Below are 27841 nucleotides of genomic sequence, written 5' to 3' on the forward strand. Positions count from 1 at the left end.
ACAATGCACAGTCAACCCGTGGAAATCATTGCCAGAGGATGTTGTGAAGGCCAAGACCATAACAGGGTTCAAAAAAGAACTAGATAAATTCATGGAGGATAGCTCCATCAAATGAAATTATTAGGCAGCAGGTTTAAAACAAACAAAAGGAAGTATTTCTTCACAGAACCTGTGGAACTCTTTGCCAGATGACGATGTGAAGGCCAAGACTATAACAGGGTTCAAAAAAGAAGTAGATAAATTCACGGAGGATAGTTCTGTCAATGGCTATTAGCCAGGAGAGGCAGGAATGGTGTCCCTAGCCTCTGTTTGCCAGAAGCTGGGAATGGGCGAGAAGGGATTGATCACTTGATGATTACCCGTTCTGTTCATTCCCTCTGGGGCTCCTTGCATTGGCCACTGTCGGAAGACAGGATACTGGGCTAGATGGACCTTTGGTCTGATTCAGTATGGCCATTCTTAAGTTCTTATGTTTTTTGCACTGGGGTAAATGTTACACAAGGTGCAGGGCAACAGTGAATCGAGCCTCCACCCTCCGCCCCATGTAACACATCTCTTACCTAGTAATCCACCTTGCAGGAAGTAGCAGGTCTTGTGCATCTTCCCCATGAATAGCTCCAGTCCAATGATGGCATAGATAATTATGACAAACAGCACCAGCAGAGCAATATGCAGCAAGGGGACCATAGCCTTGATAATGGAATTTAAAACCACTTGGAGACCTGAAGAGAGGGAAGAAGGCAACACTATCAATAAGAGAAGAAGCCAAAGCTAATACAGCCATCAAGGACTGTAAATTGCAGACAAATGCTTCATTTTTATTGGGCATATAAAACCAATCCCCCTCCCCCAGCATTTGATAAACTGATAATAGTGACTTACATTTATACATCATCTTTCATCCATAGGGAGCCCAGAGTATTCTACAAACTTACCACAGCAAACCTGACTTACAAAGTAAACTACTGAAGGGATCGCTTCACCTACCACTGAATGCTACCACCTCTGGGATGGAACACAGCAGCTGCTTCTGCAGATTCCCAAAAATCAGTTATAAGGTGTTCCTCGGGGGATATAAGTGAGAAAAAAGGGGTAAAAAGAACAAGAGAAACAAATCCAGAACTCAGCCAGAAGAAGAGCAGCAGTGGGTAACACCTGTGAGCCAGATGCCTGGAACTGGCAGAGCAGTTCTTGGAGTGTAGAGAAGGAAGGTAGCATCAAGGCTCCTTTCTGCTCCCCAATTCTTGGTCTGACTGGGGGCCAAACCAATCTCTGGCACAATTTAAAGCAATCTAAGGGCCACCCTAGATTACGTTGACTAGAATGATCCTCTCAAGCCTGCTCTGCTGGCTGAAGATTGCCAAAGCACCCTGCACTTCATCTTTGCCCCGTCCTTTCAGCCTGAGAAGGAATGCTCTCTACTCCTATTGGGTGAGACAGAACTTGGTGCTGGTTTTATGTCACCTGGGCCTTCCTTCTACAACAGGGACATCCCCAGATGCTCTGTCAGGGTAACTCTATGTCCTCTTTGCCAACAGAGATGAAAGGTGAGAACATATTTTTTACAGAGGGAAGAAGACTGATACGGTACTTAAGGCATAGGTCTGGGCATAGGTGCTGACTCCGTGGATGCTCCAGGAAAAAAATTAGTGGGTGCTTAGCACCCACTGGCAGCCAAGATCTCCCTCTTCCCCCAGCGCCTCCTGCCTGCCGGTGGCTTCACTGATCAAGTCCTCCCCCTCCCTCTCAGCACCTCTTGTCCACCTCTGGAAGGGGCCTGGGGCCGAGTTGGGGTTAAGTACTTCCTGGGACAATTGGAAGCCAGCGCCTGTGGGTCTGGGAATTAAGAAATCTGGGTTCAGGCTCTGTCATAGAGTGTGACGGTGGGAAGTCACTTATGGGCTGATTTGCAGAGGGTGCTGAGCATCCATAACTCCATTTGAAATTGATGGGACCTGAAGGTACTCAGCACCTTGGACTTCTCTGTGCCTCAGTTCCCCCACTTCTAAAACACAAATAATAATATCTACATCACAGGAATGCTGTAAGGTTACTGGAAATTCACTAATGTTTACAAAGTTAAAAATCTTCATTTGGATGGTGAAAATACAATAAATAGCACAACATTATTATCAGGGGCGGCTCTAGGAATTGCGCCGCCCCAAGCAGGGCGGCACGCCGCGGCAGGGCGCTCTGGCAGTCGCCAGTCCCACGGCTCCGGTGGACCTCCCGCAGGCACGCCTGCGGATGCTCCACCGAAGCCGCAGGACCAGCGGACCCTCCGCAGGCATGTCTGCGGGAGGTCCACCGGAGCCGCCTGCCACCCTCCTGCGGCACGCCGCCCCAAGGACGCGCTTGGCACGCTGGGGTCTGGAGCCGGCCCTGATTATTATGCTATTAATGTTGGGAGTGCAGAGAGGGTTCCCTATGGACATCTTAAGTATCTACTATCCTTCAGCTGAGAAACAGCCAGTTCACAATTATAAGCTCCTTAGGGTTTGCAATAACTGTTAGCCTTGAATTAACCCATTCATGTCTCCTAAAAATTCTGTCATCTTATCAAAGAAGTTGATATTAGCTGTGATTTCTGAAACATGTGATTCGAATTGTAAATGTCTGCTGTACACCTACCAAGTTGCAATAACCATTAACTTTTCAAATCTATTGTCTGAGATCTAGGCACTTTTGTTTTTACTACTGTTTTAACAACTAATTTAAATGCATTCTAATGATGATAATACATTTCTTAATAAGCATTTGCACACTTATGTGCAAACCACTTGTCACTGACAGAGTAGACTGAGTCTTCTAATTTGCTCACCTGATCGTCCCAGCATCCAGTAAGAATGACCAGAGAAGATGTCAATAGTCAGGCTAATTGGATCATAGAATCATAGAATCAAAGACTTTAAGGTCAGAAGGGACCATTATTGATCATCTAGTCTGACCTCCTGCACAACGCAGGTCACAGAATCTCACCCATCCACTCCTGTAACAAACCTATGTCTGAGCCATTGAAGCCCTCAAATCATGGTTTAAAGACCTCAAGGTGCAGAGAATCTTCCAGTAAGTGACCCATGCCCCATGCTGCAGAGGAAGGCGAAAAACTCCCAGGGCCTTTGCCAATCTGCCCTGGAGAAAAATTCCTTCCTGACCCCAAATATGGCGATCAGCTAAACCCTGAGCATGTGGGCAAGACTCACCAGCCAGACACCCAGTTTATTCACTCGCAGTACCTTGAGCCAGCTGTCAATATCACTATACTGATACCATTTTCAGAGAGCACTTCTTGTGTGGTTATAGTCATTTGGTTTACAGTTTTATGATTCACACCCCCTCCTAAGGTGTACTGTATTCAGCATGGAATACCCTGCTTCTCAGATAGTAATCTGTCAATGAAATACAATATTGATGTTATCAGATGTTCACCTCACACTAGAGAAGGATGTCCTGCCAGCTCAGTTGTGGCATTCCCACTGCGGATTAGCTATGGATGGGTAGCCATGCTCAGGAGGAAAATGTGGCTATGGCCACCTAAAAGATCAGTTATTTTCTGAGCCAGTCAGAGATGATTTTCCTTTCTCTGATTGCTCATTTTGTTCACCCTACTAGTCTGAATTACCTGCACATACAGAAAATTAACTGTAGTCCATGTCAGAAAATGGTGTTAATTTATTCCAGACAAAAATTCCATCCCAAATGTTTTTAGGAGTCTCACAGTAAAATAAAAACCACTTTCCCACTCCACAATCACTACATGGGAAATGGCAGACAGAGGTCTGAACCAAACCCTGAATTTGTCTAATTCCAACAACTTTATGAAACTTCAGATTTGGATCCAAAATTTGTGGGTTTATAATATCCTACAAGTAAGCAAAGGAAGTTCTTAATTGTCAATGACTTTAGAGGCCTCACCAATCCTAAATGTAGTCAAGACTTGAAGGTCAAGTATTCTAAGACCCTAGTTTCATATTATTAGTCATTAATTATTATTTTTATTAATTTATTTAACATTCACATGAGGATTTCCCCAAAGCATTTGAGAGGGTATTAAAGATAACCATGATGATGCATAAAAAGTGCTGTCTTTTTAAACATATAAAAAGCCACTCCATTAAAGTGCTCAAGTGTACTGCAGATATACACGATAGACAATGTCAGTTCAAACCATTGCATCCTTTGTTAAAGTGGTGGTTGTAAAAAATCAAAAGCTTTCACCAGAAACAGGAGATGGTAAAGGAGTTCAGACAGCCTGGGAGAACTGGTACCACCAAGAGTTTTATATCGGTGTCTACTAGGTTAATTAGAAAAAGCTTCTCTACGATAATAAACCAACTTTGAAGAAAAGAAGAGAAAAGCTATTGAATAATGTTATCATGAATTAATACAGGTGCTTTGCAGTAGTCCATTAGGACAAACTGTTTTCAAATCCAAATGATTCCATTAATTAGCAAATTGTACACACATTACTGTTAAAGTATTCACAGAGGTTCTAAAAGTTGAAAACTGCTAACAACGTAGCAACTTTAGAGGTGTCAGCTCAAAAAAAAAATTGCCAAAAGCTACTTGCAGGAGAAAAAAAAATCACACACAACATTTATCACTATGTGTCCAGCATTGCAGACAAGTTATTATCACAGTATTATTTTTCTGACTTCTGCAGCCCTGCAACACAAACAGATCTCTTTGACTCACAAGGGGTGTCTGAGGACCCAGTTGTGGAGTAGCAGAGGAAAGAGAGAGGGACAGCAGAGAAAGAAGAATGGGAATAGTCGAGGGATGACAGCAGAAACAACAGTACAAAGAGATTGTCTTAAAAAAAAAAAGCGCCATTGAAATGGTCTCAATCATAAAGTGGCAAACCCTGAGCTGTGTGCCGGCCCTGAATAGGAGGGCTGGCCACTGGTTAGATGAGTCTGTGCATCAGGGGAAATTGGGGCAAAGTTTCCACCCCAGGCCAGAGTCTATGACAGCCAGAGGCTAGAGGAGCCCCTGCAAACCCCTGGAAGAGAAGAGGATGGGAGAAATCACATCTAAAGTGTTCCTCTGCCCCAAGCTCCACCTGTTCCCAGTCTCCCCATGCATGGAGCTCACCCAAACTGGGGACTCACAACGTGCAGGGGAGTGAACCCACTCCACCACTCTGTGTCCCATCCAGTCCCCACTCTCCTGTACAGCAAACCATTTGAGTTACACAGTTTCCCCCTGCAGGCATGGAGAAGGTGCCAGGATATTCCACTAACAGAGAAAATGGGTAGTATTTACTCATAAATACATTCTAAAATTAAACTGGAATGGTTTGTTATCTGGCAAGACCAAACTCCAGATTCTGGATTTTAAAAAGATGATACCATCAACGGTCCCACTACAGCAGAGTGGAGAGCTGCATCTTTACACTCATAGGTGCTGGAACTAGGGGTGCTGGAGGTGCTGCCACGCCCTCTGGCTTGAAGTAGCAATAACAACCCAAACACATGGTTCCTGCCCACAGCACCCCCACTACAAAAACTGTCCCAGCACCACTGGTTACGCGGCTTTAGAGAGGTTAGTGATGCCATTCACTAATGCAGGAGAAACAGAGCCCTGAGCTTAGGTCTGGCAAGTGACTATGAAATGATGTTCAAATGTTTGTTGTTTTTCAATATATTTATTTATATGTGGAAACCACCACAATGTGCTACACACACTTACACATTCATGAAGGGATGGTACCTGCCCTGCAAATCTCTCAGGGATGGATAGACAGACAGGTGGATAGAGGCTAGGGAAGGGGAATCACAAAAATAGACTATTTGTAATTTTTCAGCCTACTCTTTTATTCTGGTAATAATTTAAGATCTTAAACAGCTTTCAGTGTTTATCTCCAAAGCACTTCAGTTTCCCTTTAACAAACTAGTGTGGCTGCATGCTGTTGCCTGAAAATGACTCCATAAATGTTTCAGCAAGCAAAACATGTTAGCTGCATTCTCTGGGCTTCCAGACTACAGGATTTATTTACACTGATAAAATGTTAAAAATATTTATTATATAGGAACATCATACTTTTTTTTTTGCCAGATCAAGGTCCCTATGACCTTCTAGAGGAAAGCAAAGAAGCAAGATTTAGGGTACGAAAAAACCCTATGCCTGTGGGAGGGACGGAGTGGAGTCAATACAGCATGGTCTCCTTTCAAAGCTATGGACAGTCCTCTGTGGATATAGGATGCCAGAGCTGTGGTGGAAGGAGTGGATTCAGGGAGCAGTTGCATGGTACTGTATATTCCCCTCAGGACTATGGGATCGATCCTGTGAGGTGCACTCTAGCCCCAAAACAGTTAAGAACATTCTTAACTTTAAGCATGTGAGTAATTCCACTGAAGGCAATGGAGCTACTGACATGCTATAAGTTAAGCATGTGCTTATGTGCTTTTTTGCACCTTGGGCAGAATGCTCAGCACCTTGCAGGACTGATCCCTACCTAGATTTCTGACTGGAAATCTGCACAGAAGCTAAGGCAGAATTATCTCACATAGAGTCAACCTCCCTGGCTTTTACTGCACTGCCGTAGGATGTAGAGGAGCAATCTGTGGAAGCATGTCTCCTGAAGACCTGCACTGTCAGGGGAGGGAGAGTCTGGGTCCTCTGTTCATCTCCTGCAGGAGCAGACAAGATAGCTCAACAGAGAACACTGGAGCCAACCATTAAAAATCCCTTGGCACTGCTGCTCTGTGAAACATATCCAGGGAAACTAGTAGAATGCTGGTCTCAGAGAAGGCAACTGGGCCTTTTAAAGAGGAGCTCTCTTTGGCAATTTCACCGACCTTTTGGAGCAAACCTGGTTTACTGGGTGTGGTGTTTTCTTCTTTTAATCTTATTAATCATCAATTTTTTCCCTACAAAGCTTTCAGTCTGAACTAGTGCGCAGCATTCCCTGCCTCAGTTCCTTGTCACATTATTCAGGGCTAGGTTTGTACTCGGACTACAGACCTGCCCAAGTGAGTAAGAGCTCCCATTGCACCTTGGCTTGGGACCAGGCACACAGGAAAAAATGGAGCTACTCACCACTTACTCCCTGGAGCAGGTGAATGGGAAATGGATGAGGAATGGGCAGAGTTGTAGCTCTACTCCTGCCCCGATCCTGGCCAAGCCGCTACGCCAGTACCAGGAGGAAGAGGGAAGAAAGCGAGGGAGAGGAGTATGGGCAGTAGTAACTTGCTACTGGTATCGTCCAACAGAAAACTACCACCTAGGAACAAGGACAAAACAGAAGGAACTGAGACTCAAAGAGGTGTTTGAATCAGAATGCTTCTGGGGGCTACTCCTTGGATGATACAATTTATGCATCATTCTTTTTGGTGCAGCTCTGTGGTGACCCACTTGAAAGCATTACAGTATCATTTCCAAAGCACGAGATGGATAATCAATAACAGACCACAGGGTGGGGGCTCATCAGTGAATATACACAGGACTGGGCTAAGAAATTGAGGAATGCTTAACTGATATTTGTAAGAGCATAGCAGATTTGATCCAGATTTCAGAGGAGGGTTGGAAAGTGACACAAATAACTCCATTATTTTGTCAAAGTGTCAAGAGACAAAAGCAGGCCATTTTAAATTAATACATTTCAGGAAATGTATTGAGAAAAGTTTCCAAGATTTTCCTCATCACTGCGGCAAGGAAAACCTGGAACTGCACCATTTGGTTCAAAATAGACCTACAGCAAGGATTCAGGAAGGGGAGGTCAAGCTTAACTAACCCTCTGGAGTCTTTGATGATATTACTGCCATGATGGATAATGGAAATTCAATGGACATGGCATATTTTGGCTTTCAAAAGGTAGGGCTGTCAAGCAATTAAAAAAATTAAGTGCTTAAGCGCACTGTTAAAAATAATAGAATATCATTTATTTAAATATTTTTGGATTTTTTTACATTTTCAAATATATTAATTTAAATTACAACACAGAATACAAAGTGTACAGTGATCACTTTATATCTATTTTTATTACAAATATTTGCACTGTAAAAAACAAAAGAAATAGTATATTTCAATTCAACTAATACAAGTACTGTAGTGCAATCTCTTTATAATGAAAGTTGAACTTACAAATGTGGAATTATGTACAAAAAATAACTGCATTCAAAAATAAAAAAATGTAAAACTTTAGAAACTACAAGTCCACTCAGTCCTACTTCTTGGTTAGCCAATCACTCAGACAAACAAGTTTGGTTACAATTTGCAGGAGATAATGCTGCCCACGTCTTGTTTACGTCACCTGAAAGTGAGAACAGGCATTCACATGGCACTGTTGTAGCCAGCCTCACAAGTTATTTACGTGCCAGATGTGCTAAAGATTCATATGTCCCTTCACGCTTAAAACACCATTCCAGAAAACATGCGTCCATGATGATGACAGGTTCTGCTCAATAACAATCCAAAGCAGAGTGGACCGACGCATGTTCATTTTGATCAGGGGTCTCAAACATGCAGCCCACTGGCCGCATGTAGCCAACGGAGTTATTTCCTGTGGCCCGCCAAGCTCCCCACCCCCCAAGTTATTTCTTGCGGCCCGCCAAGCTCCCCTCCCCACACCGGAGTTGTTTCCTGCGGCCTGCCAAGCTCCCCCACCCCGGAGTTATTTCCTGCAGCTTGCCACGCTCCCATCCCCCCCGCTCCCTCTTCCCCCCCCAGTGCGCCGCATCCCCGTTTCTCTGCCTACCTCCCAGTGCTTCCCACTGCCAAGCAGCCTAGGACTTTCCAGGAGGGAGGGAGGAGGAGTGGAGAAGCAGCGTGCTCAGGGGAGGAGGCAGCGAAGAAACGGGGCCGGGGTGGGGATTTGGCGAAGGGGTTGGAATAGGGGCAGGGAGGGGGCGGAGTTGGGGTGAGGAAGGGGTTGGAATGGGGGCGGGGAAGGGGTGGGAAGAGGCGGGGAAGGAGCGCGGCCTCATGGAAGGTTTCAGGGATGCAACCCTCGGGCCAATGTACTAGGCCTCATGTGGTCCTTGTGGTGATTTGAGTTTGAGATCCCTGATTTTGGTCATCTGAGTCAGATGCCATCAGCAGAAGGTTGATTTTCTTTTTCGGTGGTTCGGGTTCTATAGTTTCTGCATCAGAGTGTTGCTCTTTTAAGACATCTGAAAACATTCTCCACACCTCATCCCTCTCAGATTTTGGACAGCACTTCAGATTCTTAAACCCTGGGTTGAGTGCTGTATCTATCCTTAAAAATGTCACATTAGTACCTTCTTTGCGTTTTGTCAAATCTGCAGTGAAAGTGTTCTTAAAACGAACATGTGCTGGGTCATTATCCGAGACTGCTATAACATGAAATGTATGGCACAATGCGGGTAAAGCAGAACAGGAGACACACAATTCTCCCCCAAGGAGTTCAGTCACAAATTTAACACATTATTTCTTTAACAAGCATCATCAGTATGGAAGCATGTCCTCTGGAATGGTAGCTGAAGCATGAAGGGATATATGAATGTTTGGCATATCTGGCACATAAATACCTTGCAACGCTGGCTACAAAAGTGCCATGTGAACACCTGTTCTCACTTTCAGGTGACATTGTAAACAAGAAGCAGTCAGCAGTATCTCCTGTAAATGTGAACAAACTTGTTTGTCTTAGCAATTGGCTGAACAAGAAGTAGGACTGAGTGGACTTGTAGGAGCTAAACTTTTACATTGTTTTGTTTTTGAGTGCAGTTATGTAACAAAAAAAATCTACATTTGTAAGTTACACTTTCACGATAAAAAGATTGCACTACAGTACTTGTATGAGATTAATTCAAAAATACTATTTCTTTTGTTTATCATTTTTACAGTGCAAATATTTGTAATAAATAATAATATAAAGTAAACACTGTACACTTTGTGTTCTGTGTTGTAAAAGAAATCAATATATTTGAAAATGTAGAAAAACATCCAAAATATTTAAGAAATTTCAATTGGTATTCTATTGTTTAACAGTGCGATTAATTGCGATTAATTTTTTAATCACAGTTAATTTTTTTTTAGTTAACCACGTGAGTTAACGGACATTAATCGACAGCCCTAGTATTTGGAGAAGGTTTCACATCAGAGTTCAATGGTTAAGGTCCTGGAGGAGGAGGCAAAATAGGACACAGGATAGAAAATTGGCTTAAGGTGCAAAAGACAAAGGAGAGGCAGTGGTGGACACTTTGAGGATGGAACACTGGTTGTTTCAGGACTAGTAATGTAATTTCAGCATAAACCATTTAAAAAGTCATGTGTGTTGGTAAAATGGGATACTCTTCGTTCATGTGCTTCCATGGTGTCATATCTTCTTTATGTTTTCTAATTTTTTTAATTGATTTTCAAATTGAAATCTACCCAAAAAGAGAGGAATAGAAACCAAGTGTGTGTGTGTGAATAAAATTATTTTATACTTTTAGAATCTTGTAACAGTCATCGCCTCAATCCTTTTAAGCCAGGAAAGAATAGCAAAACAAAAACAAAACCCAGCTCTTTCTTCAGACTGTTTTCTTCCTAGGAGGCAATTCATCTTTCATTGTTCCCTTTTTGTCAGGGCGACCTAACTGAAAAAACCATACAATAAGAATTCCCCTCAGCAGGGTGGCCACACAGTCCCAGTTTTACTCTGTGTAAGGGAAAAGAATGGATAAAGAAGAGGGCGTGCTATGATCCACTCCCTTAGGCTCCAGACCTCTCCTCTCTGTTTGGAAGAAACTCCCCTTTCTTGGGACCATCTCTTTACCCCTCTGGAAGTTTTAGGGGTTTTGTGACTTCCTTGTGCATGAGGCTCAGCTGTCAGCTTCTCTCCAGGCCCACACCTAAGGCAGTCCCCCTATGGGCTGTGTTATTCCAGTCCAGTGAAGGTTAACCCCTTCATCATTCAACAAACAATGGGGTACCTATACCCCATCATAAGTCTTACATACATAGTCTTTCATCCTAAAAGATTATGCTTTGGAAACAACATAGCATCGGTAAAATTCAGTCACATCTGAGCTGCAATGTAGCAGCCAACTGCACACAGCATACTGAAAGCCATTAGAGGAAGACTATTTTGGTCAAGAACACAGGACAAATGCTGTAAGTTAACTGGAAGGATATCTTGAATCAAGCCGGAATGTGCCTTTAACATGCAGCCGGGCAGAAGGAATGCAGATATTTATTATCTTATCAGGGGTTCTAAGAGTTGTGCTGTCATTGAGGTAGGTACAATGCGTGCAGGAGCTTTGGGAGCGTGCAGGCAAGCATGACTGTTGTCATACCCTTTCCCATGATGTAGCACGGACTTCCAGCTCTCAATGTGGGGCCATGATTCCTCTGTGGACACTACTATCAGTGCTCTCCTAGAGAAGTCTTGGTGCTCAGTACAAGCACTAGGGCTGTGTCTGGTCCCTGCACATGTCCGCCAATGGGGAGGCTTTTTGTGCCCTCCCCCTGCACATCTACACAGAGACAGTCTGACCCCAAGACTGCAAAATGACTCAGTGAGATGATCCATTCACACTTCTACTCTGAGCCTGTTCTCACTCAATCACAGCTTTCTCAGAAAAGTACTTTAGAGGTTGGAACTCTAAATTTTGGACCCAATTACTGAAACCAATGGGAGTTTTGCCATTGATTCCAATGGGAACAGAATTGAGCCATTTGTTTAGAAAGTTTGACATACAGCAATGCAGCCAGGCTTGAATTATGTGAGCATGAAAAAATATGGTTAAGAAATGTTTTGGTTGCTTTTTGTACTCAGATAATAATAAAACAGCTTATAAAACAACTTTTAGAACTCTAAATGCAGCATGTACATAGCTCTGAAAAGGGATTGCATGCTTTGCCTTATTTGAAGAAAGAGGGTTTTGAAATAAAGGATTGTGGCAGTTTCAAGATTGTGCTCTGAGCATTGGATACTAATAGAGATGGGCCCCAGGCACAAGATTTGGATCAGGATTTTGAATACATCAAAGTCTGAGTGGAGGGTTCGTGGAGTTTGGGTTACAAGCATCTTTCCTCAGTATGTTTGTTTCCTCATTTTCAGGGAGCACATCAAAATGTTATTTATATATGCTTCTCACTTATACTCTTAGCCTGGTAAAGTGAAAGGATTTTAGCCCTTATGGTTTGCATTCAACAAGTTTATATGTACTCTAAATACCACAGACTTTTTTATTTGGGGTGAGCTCTGGGCAGCATCCTTTTCCTGCAGCAATAATCCTCCTTAACTCTGCAACTTGTCACTTGCACAGAGGTTTGTAAAACGTTAAAGCTAATAGTATAACAAATTCAAACAATGATCTTGTAAATGTAAAAGTACATTCTGGGATGCGTCTTTACTTCCTGGGAAGACTGCAGCATTTATTGGTGACACGTTTTAGTCAAATATAGAAAAATCTTTTTGGGGAACTATTAGGATTCTACACTTCAAGCATATCTCTGCTACCACATCAGCTGCTGCTGCATTTTGCTTTCTTGTGTAAGAAAGTGGAGCAAAAATGTTGGATAAACTCCAAAACATAATCTTTAGAGGACTAGTTGCACAGAACCTCTGTGTGATATTTGAGGGAACAAAGATTATCTGACCTGGGAAAGCAACAGAAAACTCATTTTGCCACTTCATCTAGCATATCTACACTGGTCACATAGAAAAATTGAGACTACCATCCAAACACAGGGTAACAATTTCAGAAGTGCCTAAGGGGTAAGATAGCCAGATAATTAGGTACCTAGAGATGCAGATAGGCACCTAGAGGGATTTTCAGATGTGCCTAAGCAGGTCAGGTGCCTAACTCCCATTGGACTTCAATGGAGTTAGAGGCACATAATCTGGCTAGGTGCTTTTGAAAACCCTGTTAGGCCCCTATCTGCATCCTTAGCTGCCTAAATACTTGTGTAAATCTGGCCCTAAATCACTTTTGAAAATGTTGACCTTTGCCCCCACTATTATCTGTTTTTTATTATTTACATGATAATGGCACCCAAAATGTGTTAGCCAATGTAGAGACACATAGGAAGAAACAGACCCTATCCCAAAGAGCTTACAATCTAAAATACAACAAAAACATTCATTAATAGTGGAGGGAAGAGATACAACATACAAAGTGCTCCATGGCACGTCTGTTACTTTCACATTTTGTTCTGAGTTCTTTTTCAAATATGACCAATGACCTGGAGCAGAGCCATCCCTTTGGTATTGCGAATCAGGGTGACCGCTCTGTGCCCTGCGCTTTGGGGGCCCCACCGATTGGCCAGCATAGTCGGTCCTGGAAGTAACGGGTCGATCCCGGAAGTGATGGATTCATTCACTTCTGCTCCAGGCCCTGCAGCCCCCTATGGACAGCCCTGACCTGGAGCCCGTGTCTTATTTCCTATCCTGAATAACATAAGATTCTGGATGCATATGAGGGGTGAAGTGACCAATACACACGCTCAAGCAGAAAAAATGAAATCTTTTAATGGGGAAATCAGTTAACTAATATCTTTGCAACTGGCAAATAATTTAAAGAATGGCCTGCTGACGAGTAACCATTTTCAAATCCTGTTCTGTTGTTTTAGATATGACGTCCTGAATGGTTGCCTAATTGGTATATGACTAGAGGCAATTTTCTCTTTCCTTTCCTTTATATTATTACCATTACTTTTCTTGTGTCATAGAATAGTGTAAGACATCTTCAATACTTAGTAACTTTTTATCATTGAAATTACTACTGAAATGGACAAGATTATTAAGGGATTATATCTAAACCACACAGTTTATGTTCTTTGCTGTGTTACATCCTGGACACATAAAGTTATTGTTGTTTTTTTTTAAATTCTGGAAGCTGTAATAAGTGGCTGGATCCTTGAAAACAAACGGCCAGAGCAATCTGAACAAGCCTGTTTTTGAAAACTAAATGGGTTTCTGAAATTTTATGAATTAATATTCCCCAAAGGGTCAAAACAAATTGTTGTCAGCTACATAAATTTAAATGGATAAAGGAATCTTTAAAATATTTGAGAATAAATATTGTGACAAAAGATACAAAACTTCTTAAGACAAATTACCCTTTATTGTGGAATAAAAATAATGAAAGACTTGGAAGAACGGAACAAATAAGGAGTTTCTTGGCTAGGGAGGGTAGCCTCAGTAAAGACAAATGTCCCCCCAAAGTTATTATTTTTGTTTTAGTGAATCCATGTTGGTATCCCTGGCATGGCATTAAAAACATGGCAGGATGTTAAAATTTATACAGAAACATGAAAGACCAAGGGTGAGTTCTAAAGTTCTGAATAAGCCTGCAAAGGGACCAGCTTTCCCTAATTTGTCTCCTTGTTGTTGTTATTATGTTTAAAATTCCTGTTGCTGAGGCTCTCTCCCTTAGCTACTTTCATTAATAATCAGAAATTTATCCCTAGGAAATATCAAAGTGACTATTTGCTGTGGGTAAAACCTGAGATTACTCAATTTGGACAGCTGTTCCTGGGTCTTGGTTTCTGAAATCATACCAAGAAATATGTAAACATGTAAATAATATAAAGATCCTGTACTTTCAGTATTTACAAGCAGTGGCGGATTTAGAGTTAGTGGGGCCCTGTGCTCAGCTTCATTTTTGGGGCCCCTCCTTGGGAGCCAGCCAAGAAAAAGAACATTCTCTCTTATCTCCCCCCCACTCCGTTTTTCATTCTTTTTTTCTTCATCCTCCTCCTATAAGTAATAGGAATTAAATGAAAATAAAGTGAGGTACCTTGATTGTTTTTGTAGTCTAATTTATTTTTCCACAGACCACTTGAAAATTGCTGCAAAGAATCCTGTGGCACCTTATAGACTAACAGACGTTTTGGAGCATGAGCTTTCGTGGGTGAATACCCACTTCGTCAGATGCATGCATTCGACGAAGTGGGTATTCACCCACGAAAGCTCATGCTCCAAAACATCTGTTAGTCTATAAGGTGCCACAGGATTCTTTGCTGCTTTTACAGATCCAGACTAACACGGCTACCCCTCTGATACTTGAAAATTGCTGAGGGTCTCAGCAGACCACTTAATGATCTTTCCAAATATTGTTTGTACCGTTAACTAACTATTGTGAAGCACTTTGGATAAGAGCGCTTTATTAAAAAAATATTAAAAAATGTTAGGGTGCAGGGTCTGGCCAGGACTTAAGGAGCGGGAGGGGGCTCAGGGCTAGGGCAGGGGGTTGGGGCATGGAGCGTTTACCTGGGCAGCTCCCGTTTGGTGCAAGGGGCGCAGATGGGGATGTGTGTGTGTGTGTATGTGTGCACAATTCAGGGAGGGCAGGGGGCTGTAGGGGGGCACGGGGTGTGGGGGGTTGCAGGAGTCAGGGAGGGCCAGGGCTGGGGGTGTGTGAGGAGGGTGCAGGAGTCAGGGCAGGGAGTGCAGGGGCTGTGAGGGAGTTAGGGTGCAGGAGCAGGCTGGGGGTTGGGGTCCAAGGTCTGGCCAGGAGTTAGGATGCAGGAGGGGGCTCAGGGTTGGGGTAGCGGGGTTGGGTGTGAAGCGCTTTCCTGGGGCAGCTCCCATTTGGTGCTCAGGGTGGGGGTGGGGATGTATGGGGGTGTGCAGGAGTCAGGGCATCGGGTGTGTAGGGCCTGGATATGTGTGGGGGGGTGCGGGAGTCAGGGAGGGCAGGGGTCTGGTGGTATTTGAGGGGAGGGTGTGTGTGCTGGGGTCATGGGGGTGCTCCCAGCCCCCTGCCCCACCCCAGCCCCCTGCCCTGAGCAGCTCACAGCATAGGGCTAGGGGGGGTACATGTAGGGGGAGTGCGGGGGCCCTGCCTTTGCTCCACCCTGCCCTGATTCCACCCTCTTCCCCAAGGCCCTGCTCCCGCCTCTTCTCCGCCTCCTCCCCCGAGCATGCTGTGGCCCTCCCCCTCCCCCTCCTGGAGTGTGCAAAGCGCCAGCAAACAGCTGTTTGGTGGCAGGGGAAGTGCTGGGAGGGACGGGGAGGGGCGGGAATGAGACGCACTCGGGGGAGGAGGCAAGGGAGTGGGCAGCTTGGCTGCTGGTGGGTGCGGAGCCTGCAGCAGGAGCCCCAGGAGCCGGCAGGACCAAGCTTCTGCCCCCAAACCTGCCCAGCCCTGGAGCCCCCTGTCGTTGGGGGGCCCCGTGCCAGGGCACCCTGTGTTTTACTGTAAATCCGCCTCTGTTTACAAGTCAAACGTATTGCCAAATCTGCATACAAGGTGACTCTATCTAGATCTTTAACTGCATTTGAAGAGCTGAGCCAGGAGCAAGCTGGAACAAACAGTTTAATTTCTAAGACATATACAATTTTGACTGAAAAAGAAGTTGATAAGAAAAGAACCCAACTGAAAAGATGGGAGAGAGATTTGGACAAAGAAACCGATCTGGATGAGTGGGTATAGGAAAGGGGATATACATCTTCAATTTTGTGTAGGTCAGACAGAATTCTTTTTTATAAATTACTATGTAGATGGCATTTGACTCCAGTTAAGGTCCATCATAGTTTTGCTATGAGGGAGGTGCTCTGTTGGAGGGGTTGCAGGGAAAGGGGAATACACTTGCACACATGGTGGTTGTGTCCAAGAATTAGATGGTTTTAGGAGAAAATTATTAAAGAGATTCAACTGATGACAAAATGCCAGCTTCCTAGAGATCCCCTGACCTGCTTACTCACTGTTCCAGTAAAGGGCCTTCATTTTAAACAGAATGACAAATTCATTTCTTTTTTATTGTCAGCAGTTGGACTTGGTTTTCCAATAATTTGCAATTATGTGACTCCTCCTCCTCTGTAACTGTGATATAGTATAATATGGACTGTCCTTGTAATGGAAAAACTATCACACTAAGTATGTACACAAGAGAAGCACCAAAAATAGGATAGGCATTTAGGATAGGCATTCAGCCACCTTGTTTAGCCTACTCAGAGGAGGAGGGCTCCCCTGTCAGCAAGGCATAATGTTTAGTCATGTTCTCTGAATATCAACCTGACCCTGAATAAGTAATAAGTAATGTACAATGTAGTATGTTAATGTTTGATTGTAACTTTGCCTTAAACACACACACACACACACACACACACACACACACACACACACACACACACACACACACACACACACACAAAATGTGTTTGGGCCAAATTAGTACTTGGATGGATGAGTCTCTACCCAGGGCGGCTCTAGACACCAGCGCGCCAAGCAGGCGCTTGGGGCGGCCGTTTCCCGGGGGGGCGGCATTTGGCTCTGGTTGAGCTCCCGCCGGCATGACTGCGGCGGGTCCCGTCTTCCCGCGGCTCCGGTTGAGCTCCCGCAGGCATGACTGCGGCAGGTCCGCTCGTCCCGGGCTCCGGTGGACCTGCCGCAGGCATGCCGGCAGGAGCTCAACCGGAGCCGCGGGAAGAGGGGACCCGCCGCGGGACCGGGGAAGGGCGGCGCAGCGCTCCGCGCTGCTTGGGGCAGCCTACTTTCTAGAGCCGCCCCTGTCTCTACCTCAAATAACTAATACTCTAGTGTTACTCTACTCAAAAATAGCAATGGCTGCTCCTTCTCTTTTATAAATCTGAGTACTCTGTCTGAAAACTTTACTTAGAGGCCTCAAATAAATAAGACCATTACTGACACAATACGTATATTCTCTGTTAGCACTGTAGGTAGCCCTACTACATTTGGATAGAAAGATCCATGGTTAAATTTCTTGCTGGAATGCATTTGTCACAGAGGGGCACTCTCTTGGTGGCTTCCTATCTTCTGAACTCTTCGCATGAACTTTGTACATTTTACATATTCTTCTTGGAATGCATTTGCACTGGCTGTTATCAAATGTAAGATAATTAGTCTGGGAGGAAGGTACCAAATTAGAGAACATGTATTAAATAAAACAATTGTTCAGCACACTGATCAGGAAAAGGAATTGGGGTTATTGTAGAGAAATCATTAAACCCATCAGTTTAATTCAAAGCAGAGAAACGCTAAACAGGCCAGGAGATTACTTTGTTAAGAGACAGACAGAAAAGAATACGAAACCACAGAGATGAAAGCACTAGTTAGATCCCAGTTAAAATACTGTGTGCAGTACTGGCTAGCATGCTACAGGAATGATACTGTTGCCTTACAGAGGGGGGCAGGGTACAGCTTTAATGATTCTAGATTAGAAGAATCTAAAGGTAAGTCTACGCTACACAGTTAACCCAGACTCTTGTACTGCCTGTGTTTTAGACTTAAGCTTCCTACTATCCACACAAAAACCTCTGACTTGGGTTTAGAGGTGCTTTAACCTGGGTTAGCTTACTGGCTGAAGGTGAGGGTTAGAACCGTGGCTCTGCTATAACACGTGCTGGAACCTACCCACTTTGCAGTGAAGACACAGGCTAAAACACTAGAGTGCTGATAGTCCTTCCAAACCCTTCTCACAATTCCCCTTGAAGGATAGACAAGTTCTTCCACAATTGACAGGGAAAGAATCCTAGAGCTTCTCTGCACAAAGAATCATCATGGGATATGCCCCAAGACAGGCAGACACACAGACAGACAAATACAAGTGAATGCAGAAAGCGTGAGGACAGAGTAACATGGGCAGGGCATTGCAGTGGGACGTTGACACCCAGGTATCAATCACTCAGGTTCATTGGAAGCAGCAAAGAATCCTGTGGCACCTTATAGACTAACAGACGTTTTGCAGCATGAGCTTTCGTGGGTGAATACCCACTTCTTCGGATGCAAGAAGTGGGTATTCACCCACGAAAGCTCATGCTGCAAAACGTCTGTTAGTCTATAAGGTGCCACAGGATTCTTTGCTGCTTCTACAGAACCAGACTAACACGGCTACCCCTCTGATACTCAGGTTCATTGTGCAGTCTAGCCGTAGCCACTAAGTAAGGCAAAGTGGAAGGAGGTGTTGTTAGCTCTAGTCATTAAAAGATTTTTTCCTGTGAAAAATTTTGATGAAACAGAAATTTTTTCATGAAAATTTCCATTTAATCAAAAAGCTATTTTCCAAATGTTTTCAAAATTATGAATGGGATTAATGAGGTGGCAGGACAAACATTTTTCACCTTGGTGATTTTACAAACTAGGAAAATATAGTATAAAATTGAAGAAACGAGGGATAACTAGCAACTCAGATAGAACTAGTGGAAGCAATGGGTAACAAACATTGGATAAGTTGTTGGGGAAAGAGTGTACATGAGTTAGAGGGACCTGGGTTTGACTCTGGGAAAAGAAGAAAGTGAGAATGTTTTTTAAAGCAGGAAGACAGGCTTCGGATAAACCACTAGGGGACTGGGTGTATTAGGTTGGCTGGACTTTCCCTGATGCTAATATTTTCCTTGTTCTAACCATGGGGAACTCTTCCCTCCACCAATAAGTAGGTAAATAAATACATAAATAAATAAAATATAAGACAACAGACACACCTGCGTCCCACATAATCACAGCAATGTGTGATCCATTGCTGAGCCAACACAGTACAGAATGTACTACCTGATTTTGGCAGAGTGGGATTGGAAAGGATCCATTAAAGAGAGGGTCTCCAGTGGATTTAAAAAGCTGCTTAAATCTTTACCATTTTCTCAAATTTTGTTTCATCTCATTCTTATGTACTCTGTGTTTTCTCTTTCCTCCTATGACACTTATTCTGTATTTGCAGAGGCACCATTTGGCCCCATTCCAGGTCATTGTCTAAAGTAATTTCTTTGGAGGCTGATCATGAGACTCAATTTTTTTTCCAGGTGTTGAGTATATTACCTGATTGCTGCACTGCCCTCTACCTCACTGACATTTTGGCAATACTCAGGAAAGTAGGGCATTTCAATGACCATCCATTTCTAATAATCTTTTAGGAAACTCGGATTAACAAAAAACTCCTCATGTTAAATGATGCTGATGCGTCACTGAAACACCATTAGACTAAATCTGCATTTTAAAAAAAAAAAAGTTCTTATGAACCCAGCAAGATCATTTTTCTTGTTTCCTAGCTCCAGTTCTAATCAGTTCTGCCTCTGCAAGCCATTGGGTGCTGGCCAAATTTTATAACTAGGACAAGAAAGCCTCTGATTTGTCCTGCTGAAGTTTCTTGGACTGTGTAACATTTGCAAACAGCAATTCACGTTAGATAAACTGAACAAAGACTTCAAACCATAGCTTATACGACCCTAAACGAGTAAGTAGTGCAAAAATTAGACATTCAGGATCAACGAAAGATCTGACACTTGATGATACGGGACTGCCATCAGAAGAAGAGGAGATGTCAATAGGGTGAGGACATAAGAAAAGGATGGAGTAGATAATATACTTATTATTTTGATTGGATACAGCAGAGCCCTCCTCCCCCCACTGCTGGGGTAAAGAAAGCCATTAATTATGGGTGGGCAGCTGGTAACCTACTGCTGGTGTCAATGGCTAGTTATGATCTGAGTATCTACTGCCATTCCATTATGGTCCAGACGATAAAGTGCAGCTATGCAATTATGTCAACAATACTCAGAATAAGCCAGATAGTTATTCTGAGATGTTATGCTCTTTGGAGCAGTGACTGTGTTTGTTTCTCTGTTTGTTAAGTGCCACACAATAGAACCCCCCCACTCACAATTGAGACCTCTGGGAACTACCACAACATTAAAAATAAACTGTCAATAGTGGGTGCAAAGTTAGGCCCACACTGAAAACTTCTGAAAATTGAGCAATGAGATCATTTTAGATTCTTTCTCCATTTTGTTTTAACTGTTTTATGATGCATTTTTTTTCAATAGGAAGTTTGAAATGATTGTCTAGGCCCTGACTTCTTTAGCCACAGTCTTGATAATTTACTTTTTTTGTTCTCTCACACAGGCTGTTTTAATAATCATGCAAGTATGCATAGTAATTGGTAAGATAAATGATGACACTGTTATTCGATACATACTTAGTTATTACTATTTTTAAAAGAGCTGCGTAGTGAAACTCAAATAACAAATATTTCCTTGTTTTCACTGGCATTCCTTCAATATGAGACAAATCTTTATGACAAGAAGTCTGTGTTTCTGTGAGCAACCCTCCTTGCTAAGATTAAATGCATATTATCATACTGAATTAACCGTTTCCACTGCAAATCACATCCTTCTATGAGATTTCCCCTCAAAAAATGTGGAATTTAGGTCTTGATCCTGCAAACCCTTACTCATGTGAGTGGCCTTTACTTCAGGGAGTAGCTCCCTTGAAATCAATTACATCAATCTCATGAATAAGGATGCCTAATAGGAGTGAGGGTTTACAGGATTGGGTTCTTAATTTGGACACAGTTTTAAACTTAAATGCAATGAAATAAGCTAAATCAGGACACTTAGTTCATGTTGTTCCCTCCCTCCTCCCCTTTTTCCTTTTGTAATGAAAGCAAAAAAAATTGGCCACTTGAGATTAAAACCAGCAAGGCAATTACTTGGGAAAGGTGACATAGCTCGTCCTCACATAGTGTAGTGTATGCTACAGAGACAGGACAGATGGTTGAGAAGGTTTGCTCAGCAATGTGGCAGCATGCAGGAAATCTGCATTATGGTGCAATGTATCCTACCGTATGGAAGCCCATGAGACAGGAAAAAAGCTGGATTTTGTGGCTGCCACACTAGTAAATGCATCAACAAAAGTCAGTTCAGCATTAAGGACTGGAAGCCAAATTTTGCCCTCAAATACATGTGGCAACTGGCATCCATGTGTTGAACACATGGATTCAAAGGCAGACATTAGCCAAGGATATTGATTCCAACGATAGCTGAATCAACTACTTTATGCAAATGTACAGAAAGACATATTTTGCATCTTTGATCAAGCCATTCCCTCAGATCACCTCAGTTGAAGGCAGTTCAGGATCTCCCCAGCATCCTTTATTTCTACCACATCATCGGGTACTTTATGGTGAGAAAACTCATCTCCTTGACCCGCCAGTGACATTGCATGCATGCAAACAATGGAAAAGGTTATGCCAACTATGCACTGCCAGAGGAAAATATTTCTGAACAAAATGTGTGACCCTGACTGGTACTTATTATGAGATGAAACTTAATGCTTAATAAATATATCCAACAAAAAGAAAAATAGTGGATTTCTTACATCCCTATGTAATGTACTGTATGTATGCAGTGAGGACATTATAGCTTCTGCAGAAACCAGAATTTTTAATTTCCAGAGTCCTGTGCATTTAAAATCTCAGCTATAGCGTTTAATTAACACAGCATTCTGCATTTAATTTCCTTGGCAATGGAAAAAAGAAAATACAAATAAAAATTTTGATTGCGCATTCAAATAACCCAATGTAGACACTTAGAATCGAAGAATTGCACTGAGTATAATCAATGAAATAAATGCAGCTGTGTTTATTTCAATGGGTGGATGAGGGATAACAGAAAGGGCAACCCAGACAGGGTAGGGATTACAGAAGGGGAGAGATTACTGCTGCATGTTAGAATAAGGAGAAGGGTAGATGCTTTGTGACACAGAAAGCACAGGTATAAATCCTCTGGGTCTCAGCTGTAGCCCTCTGTAAGGTCAAATTTGCGTTCCAGAATGGCATAAAGCTACTTTAAAGATGTTCCATATGGGCAGATAAGGATTCGCCCTGCACAGGGGAACACGGGGATAGCATAAAATAACCCATCACTCCCTCCCTGCTTGGTACAGACAGTATATAGGGGTTTAAGTGGCATCAGCTAGAGGCAGAGCTTGAGCACACAGCACTATATCTGATCATCAGTTGGTGGAATAGCTGCCTGTGAACATAAATCCGAGCAGCCCTGAGGCTTCTCTAATTTATAATAGGAGCTGCATTGGCCTCTGGCCAGCCTCAGGATTACTGGGTGCAGAAAGGTGGTGTAACACTACATTTACTCTCCCACCCATCAACTGCATCAATCCCAGTTCAGGTGAACCTTAGGGTTAAGTCCCTAATATAGTACCAGTACGTAACTCATTGCTCCAAAAGACCTTTTGCATATGTCAGGTGTGAAAGGAGCTGTAGAAACTCAAATTCCCTTCAGATAAGCAACATAGGAGGAGACTTACCTGGAAACCAGACAAAATAATAAAGCATTTTCTTATGTGAGGAAAAAATAACTGGTCTTCTCTTAGGGGGCCAACCTGAGTTTCATGGTCCCCAGCTAACCACTATTCTTGTTGTCCTAAGGGCTGCTTTAACTTATGCTGGCACTGGCTGGGGATGGATGGAACACTAGGATCTCTGGCTATGCTTCTCCAAGGATCTGGCACTATTAGACAAATTCCTTAAAGAAAAGAAAGTTATTCCCATTCTAGATATAGGATCACAGAAGTTATAGCTGGAAAAGACATATTAGGTTCTAAACATGAGACAACATTTGCAAGCCCTCTTCTCTTTGTTCCCTCAAAAATCTTGCCATACTTAGGAAGCAAGTGTAATATACCTAACAGAGCACTACACTCAAGCAGAATCAGATACAGGAAAAAATGCAGTGCTGTAACCCCTTAAGATGCTTGCTGGTATGTCAACCCAGCGTAAAGTACACAGCTGGGATTCATTTCTCTGCCCTGGTGTTTCTCAAAGGCATAAATTAATTTCCCCTTACACTGCAAATACTGTCTCTACCCTTAATCTTTATTGGAAGGCTCTGAGACTTTATAATCCCTCATATTTGTTGCAGTGTGTGAGGAATGTGCTGTCATATGTAAAGAGTGCTGCAGACTGTCGAGCCAGCAGGACTAACATGACCGCCCCTCACTGGTTTGAACAGTTTGGATGTAACAGCATATGGCAGATAAGGGACAGGACATCCATGTGACATAGCACAAGGGAATTTCAAAGAAAGGAGTCAGGAGAAAAGTTTCGCAAGGAATATGGGGAGTGAGCATTGAAAGAGTAAGAAGACAATTGTAGGAAGTTGTGGGAAAGTGTTATAGCTAAGAGGAGAACATCATAGGGAGTAATGGGAGATTACTGTAGTGACATGGGCCAAAATTTTCAAAAGGGAGTGTCTAAAATTTAACGCCTATATTCATATGTAAGCACCTAATTGAAAGTAGCCTGATTTTCAGAGGGGATGTGCGCCCACTGACTTCAGTGGGAGCAGCAGAGTGCTCAGCTTCTTTGAAAATCAGGCTGCTTTTCATTAGATACCTAAATATGGATGTGTGTGCCTAACTTTAGGGCTTCATGTTTGAAAATGGTGGCCATAGATAATTTACATTAAAAAGATATTTGGTGAGTTGACTAGACTGACAGCCTAGCAGAAACACACGCTACTGTGAGGAGGCTCTGATTTTGATTCCTGAGCTCATATTCTGTGTTTCCAGGCAATCAGGGGCTGCAGTGCTATAAATGCAGTGGGTTGTGCGGGGGGAGGGGGGAAAGAGGTGGTGGCGGCGGTGGTATAAGGGAGTGCCCTGTATTGCTTTTGAGTAACTCCCTCTGACTAGAATTTAGAGGAGACCTGATGAGATCCTGAGGAAGCCACATCCCTAGTTTTATGTATTTTTACTAAAAACAACTTTTGCAGTTCAGCTTTACATTGTCTGATAAAATACCTACTGTATAACATCACTGAGTAGGGTACGCCCCTCTTCCTCCACACACAAATCCCTATGGCTATTTGGGTACTCCACTGATTATCTTACTGATAATATGAACACAATGCACAACAGCTAACTGAAGTATTTAAAATAGTGGATTATTCATAATGAAGCTTGGTGATCTACCTGGAATACTGTGGGGATATCCCTCAGGAAGCAGGTAAGAGAGGTGAAGGAGGAGGTGAGATAAAACTCAGGCCTGGAATATTGGTATAGAGGGGTATAACTTGTACAGGAAGGACAGGCAGGGGAAAAGGGGAGGAGGTGTTGCATTGTACATCAAGAATGTATACACTTGTTCTGACGTCTAGACAGAGGTGAAAGGTAGACCCGTTGTAAATCTCTGGGTGATGATAAAAGGGGAAAAATAGGGGTAATGTCTTGACAGAGGATTACTATATACCACCAAATCAGGAGGAGGAAGTGGATGATGCATTTCTAGGACATATAACAGAAATATCCAGAACACAAGTTCTGGTAGTAATGGGAGATTTTAACTGCCCGGACATCTTCTGGAAAAGTATTATGACAAAACACAAAATTGCCAGTAAATTCCTGGAATGTGTAGAGGGCAACTTCTTGTTTCAGAAGGTAGAGAAAGTAACAGGGGAGGGGCAGTCATTTGAGACTTGATTCTGACTAATAGGGAGGAAGTAGTTGCAAATCTGCAGGTAGAAGACAATTTGGGTGAAAATGATCATGAAATGAGAGATTTCATTATTCTAAGGAAAGGAAGGCGAGAGAGCTGCAGAATAAGGACAATGCACTTCCCAAAAGCAAACTTTAACAAACTCAGAGAACTGATAGGTAGGGTCCCACAGGAAGAAAACCTAAGGGAAAAAGGAGTTCAGGAGACCTGGCAAAGACAGACTATATTTAAGGCACAATAACAGCAAACTGTCCTGATGCAAGGGAAAGATAGGTAGAAAAGTAAGAAGCCAATATGGCTGCAACCGGAGCTCTTTAATGACCTAAAAATAAAAAAGGAGTGCTACAAAACGTGGAAACAGACTAATTACTAAGGATGAGTCCAAAAAAATAATGCAAGTAGATAGGGACAAAATCAGAAAGGCTAAGGCACAGAATGAGTTACAACTGGCAAGGAACATGAAAGGCAACAAAAAGAGGGTTTATAAATACATTAGGAGCAAGAGGAAGATTAAGGAAAGTGTAGGTCCACTACTTAGTGGGGAAGGAGAGCTAAGAACTGGTGGCATCAAGAAGGCTAAGGTGTTTAAATGCCTATTTTGCTTCAGTCATAACTAAAAAAGTTTACTGTAACCAGATGCTTAACACAATTAATATTAACAACAAAGGGGAAGGAACACAAGTCAGATTAGGGAAAGAACAGGGGAAATAATACTTAGATAAGTTAGATATATTCAAGTCAGCAGGATCTGACTAAATTCATTCTGGGGCACTTAAGGAACTAGCTGAAGCAATCTTGGAACCATTAACAATTATCTTCAAGAACTCATGGGAGATGGCTGAGGTCCCAGAGGACTAGAGAAGGGCAAATAAAGTACCTATATCGAAAAGGGGGTACTAAGAGGACCTGGACTAAGAGGAACTATAGACCAGTCAGCCTAACTTTGATATCTAAAAAGATACTGGAACAAATTATTGAACAATCAAGTTCTAAGCCCTAGAAGATCATAGGGCAATAAGTAATAGCCAACATGGATTTGTCAAGAACAAATCATGCCAGACCAACCTAATTTCCTTTTTTGGCAGGATTACTGGCCTAATGGAGGGGGGAAGCAGAAGAAATATCTTGATTTCAGTAAGGCTTTTGACATAGTCCCACATGACATTTTCATAAAAAACTAAGGAAATGTGGCCTAGATGAAATTATTATAAGGTAGGTCCAAAACTGGTTGAAAGACTGTAGTGCAAGAGTAGTTTTCAATGGTTTGCTGTCAAACTTGGGGGATGTATCTAGTGGGGTCCCGCAGAGGTCTGTCCTGGGTTCAGTACTATTAATTATTTTCATTAATTACTTGGATAACGGAGCAGAGAGTATGCTTTTAAAATTTCTGGATGACACCAAACTGGAGGGGTTGCCAGCACTTTGGAAGACAGGATTAGAATTTAAAACCACTTTGACAAATTGGAGAATTGGTCTGCAATAAACCAGATGAAACTCAGTAAAGACAAGTGCAAAGTACTATATTTCAGATGGCAAAATCAAATACACAAAATGGGAATAACTGGCTCGGCAGCAGTACTGCAGAAAAGGATCTGGGGGTTATAGTGGATAACTTTAATATAAGCCATCAATGTGATGGAATTGTGAAAAAGGCTAATATCATTCTGGGGTGTATTAACAGGAGTGTTGTATGTAAGATATGGAAGGTTACTGTCCTGCTCTACTCAGCACTAGTGGGGCCTTACATGGAGTATTGTTCTGGGACTCACACTTTAAGAAAGATATGGACAAATTGGATAGAGTCCAGAGGAGAGCTACAAAAATTATAAAAGGATTAGAAAACTTGACCTATGAGGAAAGGTTAAAAAAAACTAGACGTGTTTAGTCTTGAGAAAAGAAGACTGAGAAGACTGAGTGGGGACCTGATAGCAATCTTCAAATATGTTATAAAGAGAATTTTGATCAATTGTTCTTCATGTCCACTGAAGGTTGGAAAATAATTAAGCAGCTTAATCTACAGGAAAAATTTTCTAACTATAATGATGGTTAAGTACTGGAATAGGTTGCCATGGGAGTTGCGGAATCCCTATCACTGTTGATTTTAAAGAGCAGATTGGACAAACACTTGTCAGGAATTATCTAAATTTACTTGATCCTGCCTCAGCACAGAGTTGGACTACATGACCTCACAATGTCTCTTCCAGACCTACATTTCTATGAATCTACATTGGATAGGCCACAAATAGGGGACAGATTTATGTGAATAGGAAGGTGTGACAGATGTGACAATTTCCTGCAATATTTTTGGGAGATCTTACTGTATTAAGTTTATGTATCATTATGGGCCAGAGACTGTATGAATTCCATGGGGGAGGGTGACCACAACTCCTCCAAGAATTAAGAACAGTGGGAGATGTGACCAGATATGATCAACCTGTCATATCCTGAACAAACCTTATGGAATTAAGATAAACTTGAATACCCAGTCAGAAGGGAGAGAGAGACGTCTCCACCTATGAGAGGCAATAGCTGTGAAGCTGAAAACCAAGAGTGGGTGCCCTTGCTGAACCACAAAGGGGAAATACAGGTGCAGTTGCCCTGAACAGTGACAGGGGACAATTAGGCAAATTCACTCAGGCTGTAACACCTCCAGAAAAAAGTACCACTGCCTGGAGAGGTTCATACATACTAGCTCAAACTA

General features: G+C 42.7%; 1 protein-coding gene across 8 annotated transcripts in view; it reads right to left on the reverse strand.

Annotated features, from left to right (window-relative positions):
* The window catches only part of CACNA1C (calcium voltage-gated channel subunit alpha1 C), a 638168-nt gene that overhangs the window by 217795 nt on the left and 392532 nt on the right, over positions 1 to 27841 (reverse strand). For all 8 annotated transcript variants that reach the window (XM_039546114.1, XM_039546165.1, XM_039546156.1 and 5 more), the window contains one exon: positions 561 to 722. In XM_039546114.1, the coding sequence (XP_039402048.1) occupies positions 561 to 722 (162 nt within the window). The remainder of the gene's footprint in view (positions 1 to 560; positions 723 to 27841) is intronic.

This window comes from Mauremys reevesii, linkage group 1 (assembly GCF_016161935.1).
Source record: "Mauremys reevesii isolate NIE-2019 linkage group 1, ASM1616193v1, whole genome shotgun sequence".
Taxonomy (NCBI): domain Eukaryota; kingdom Metazoa; phylum Chordata; order Testudines; family Geoemydidae; genus Mauremys; species Mauremys reevesii.